The 2,294-nt window shown below is 35.7% G+C and overlaps 1 protein-coding gene across 1 annotated transcript in view; it reads right to left on the bottom strand.

Moving 5' to 3' along the window:
* LOC106879011 (zinc finger protein 62) overlaps nt 1-2,294 on the bottom strand; it is a 13,163-nt gene that overhangs the window by 9,352 nt on the left and 1,517 nt on the right. The window contains exon 2 of the mRNA XM_052977817.1: nt 7-2,170. Coding sequence (XP_052833777.1) covers nt 7-1,576 — 1,570 coding nt within the window. The 5' untranslated portion in view covers nt 1,577-2,170. The remainder of the gene's footprint in view (nt 1-6; nt 2,171-2,294) is intronic.

Raw genomic sequence — 2,294 nt, 5'->3', positions numbered from 1 at the left:
GAAGGCGTTTGTGAATTTTTAAACACTGAATATAAGTGAATGATTTACCACAAATATTGCAATTATATGGTTTCTCTCCTGTATGAGTGCGTTTGTGTTTATTTAAAATACTACCAACAGAGAATGATTTACCACAGGTGTCACAACGATATGGTTTCTCTCCTGTGTGAATGCGTTTGTGAGTAGTTAAAGAATTATTACGGGGAAATGTTTTACCACAGCCATCACAGTGATATGGTTTCTCTCCTGTATGAGTGCGTTTGTGAGTTTTTAAAGAACTATTATGAGAAAATGATTTACCACATATATCACAGTGATGTGGCTTCTTTCCTGTATGAACACGTTTGTGTCGATTTAAGCCAGAGCCCTGAGTGAATTCTTGACCACAGATATTGCAATGAAATGGCTTCTCTCCTGTATGAATGCGTTTGTGCATAGTTAATCCCTGGCTTTGAGTGAATGATTTACCACAGATATCACAATGATATGGTTTCTCTCCTGTATGAACAAGTTTGTGTTTAGTTAAGGTACTAACTTGTGTGAAAGATTTATCACAGATATCACAATGATATGGTTTCTCTCCTGTATGAACAAGTTTGTGTTTAGTTAGGTTGCTGTTCTTCAAAAAAGATTTACCACAGATATCACAATGATACAGATTTTCTCCTGTATGAATACGTTTATGAACATTTAAGTCTGCCTTTCGAGAGAATGATCTCCTGCAGATATCACACTCATGTGGCTCCTGTCCCGTATGAATAAGTTTGTGATTAGTTAATACGTGATATTGAGTGAATGATTTACCACAGATATCACACTGGTGTGGCTTCTCTCCTGTATGAATAAATTTGTGTCTATTTAATGGACTAACATGTGTGAAAGATTTATCACAGATATCACACTTAAATGGTTTCTCTCCTGTATGAGAACGTTTGTGTATAGTTAGGTTGCTGTTCTTCAAAAATGATTTACCACAGATATCACAGTGATACAGCTTTTCTCCTGTATGAATACGTTTATGAACACTTAACTCTGCCTTTCGAGAGAACGATCTCCTACAGATATCACACTCATGTGGCTTCTCCCCTGTATGAATTTGTTTGTGATTAGCTAAATTTCCTACTTTAGAGAATGCCTGGCCACAGATATCACACTCATATGGTTTTTTGCCTGTATGAGTATACCTGTGTTCAGTTGCAACATTGTTATCAGAGAATGACTTACCACAGATGTCACAGCAATATACCTTCTCTCCAGTATGAATACGCATGTGCTTATTTAGGCTGGATTTTTGAGCTAACGCTGTACCACAGATATTACAGCGATAAGCTTTATCTTTTGTATGAGTGAGTTTATGCCTTGTTAAGTGTTCATTTTGACGGAATGATTTTCCACAAATATCACAGGAATATGGCTTATCTCCTGCATGAATACATTTATGCTTAATCAAGCTATCTCTTTCAGAGAATGCTTCATCACAGACATCACACTGGTATGATGATTCTCCTTCCTCTTCCTTTAAATCACAAACAACATCAGTCTTTACAGATGCGTTATTACATAATTTTCCTTCCATAGTTTTCCTCCTCTTTTCTACAATATACAGGTGTTTTCCTTGTTTCTGTTCTTTTTATATATTGATCCTAATAAATATATTTCTTTTCAAAAGATAATTATTAGCAACACAGCCAGTTTTAGTACAAAAAGGATATCTTTACATCCAACTTAATGTAGCTGTCTTGTTAGAATGTTGAATACTGCGATATTGGCCTTCACAGATCCACTCATATAGATGTTTGCTGCATAAAACCAAAAATATATATCAGACACATAGCAGAGAAGAATCATCTGGTATGGGCGCCTGAAGGATTCTTATCAATTGTGGTCATTGCCAATGTTTGAAGATGCTGCAAACTCTTTCACAGACAGACAGACACACACAGAATATGTCTGTCCAGTTTTGTTAGAATGACTAATTAATCTTCTCATAAACATTCAAGTCAGTGAAGAAGAGACCTGCTGCTGCTTATTACAAATTGTCTCGGCTCCAAAGAACTATTTCACTGTAAGACACCAAAGATTCGTTATATGAAGAACATTTTCTTTTAGTCTTTAAAAGATGATGTACCTCGATGCAACCAATTCTTTGATGCCAATGTCATTTGCTATTCTGAAAGAAGAAAGAAATAACAGAGTAAGACAGAGGAGATATTTAACTGTTTGGCATTTAAAGCAGAACACTATCTGGCTGAATCATTTTACCTATTCTAATGTTCAAACTGCGCTTGACGCAC

Source organism: Octopus bimaculoides, chromosome 29 (assembly GCF_001194135.2).
Source record: "Octopus bimaculoides isolate UCB-OBI-ISO-001 chromosome 29, ASM119413v2, whole genome shotgun sequence".
NCBI classification, from domain to species: Eukaryota; Metazoa; Mollusca; class Cephalopoda; order Octopoda; family Octopodidae; genus Octopus; species Octopus bimaculoides.
This window is presented reverse-complemented; position numbering and strand designations above follow the sequence as displayed.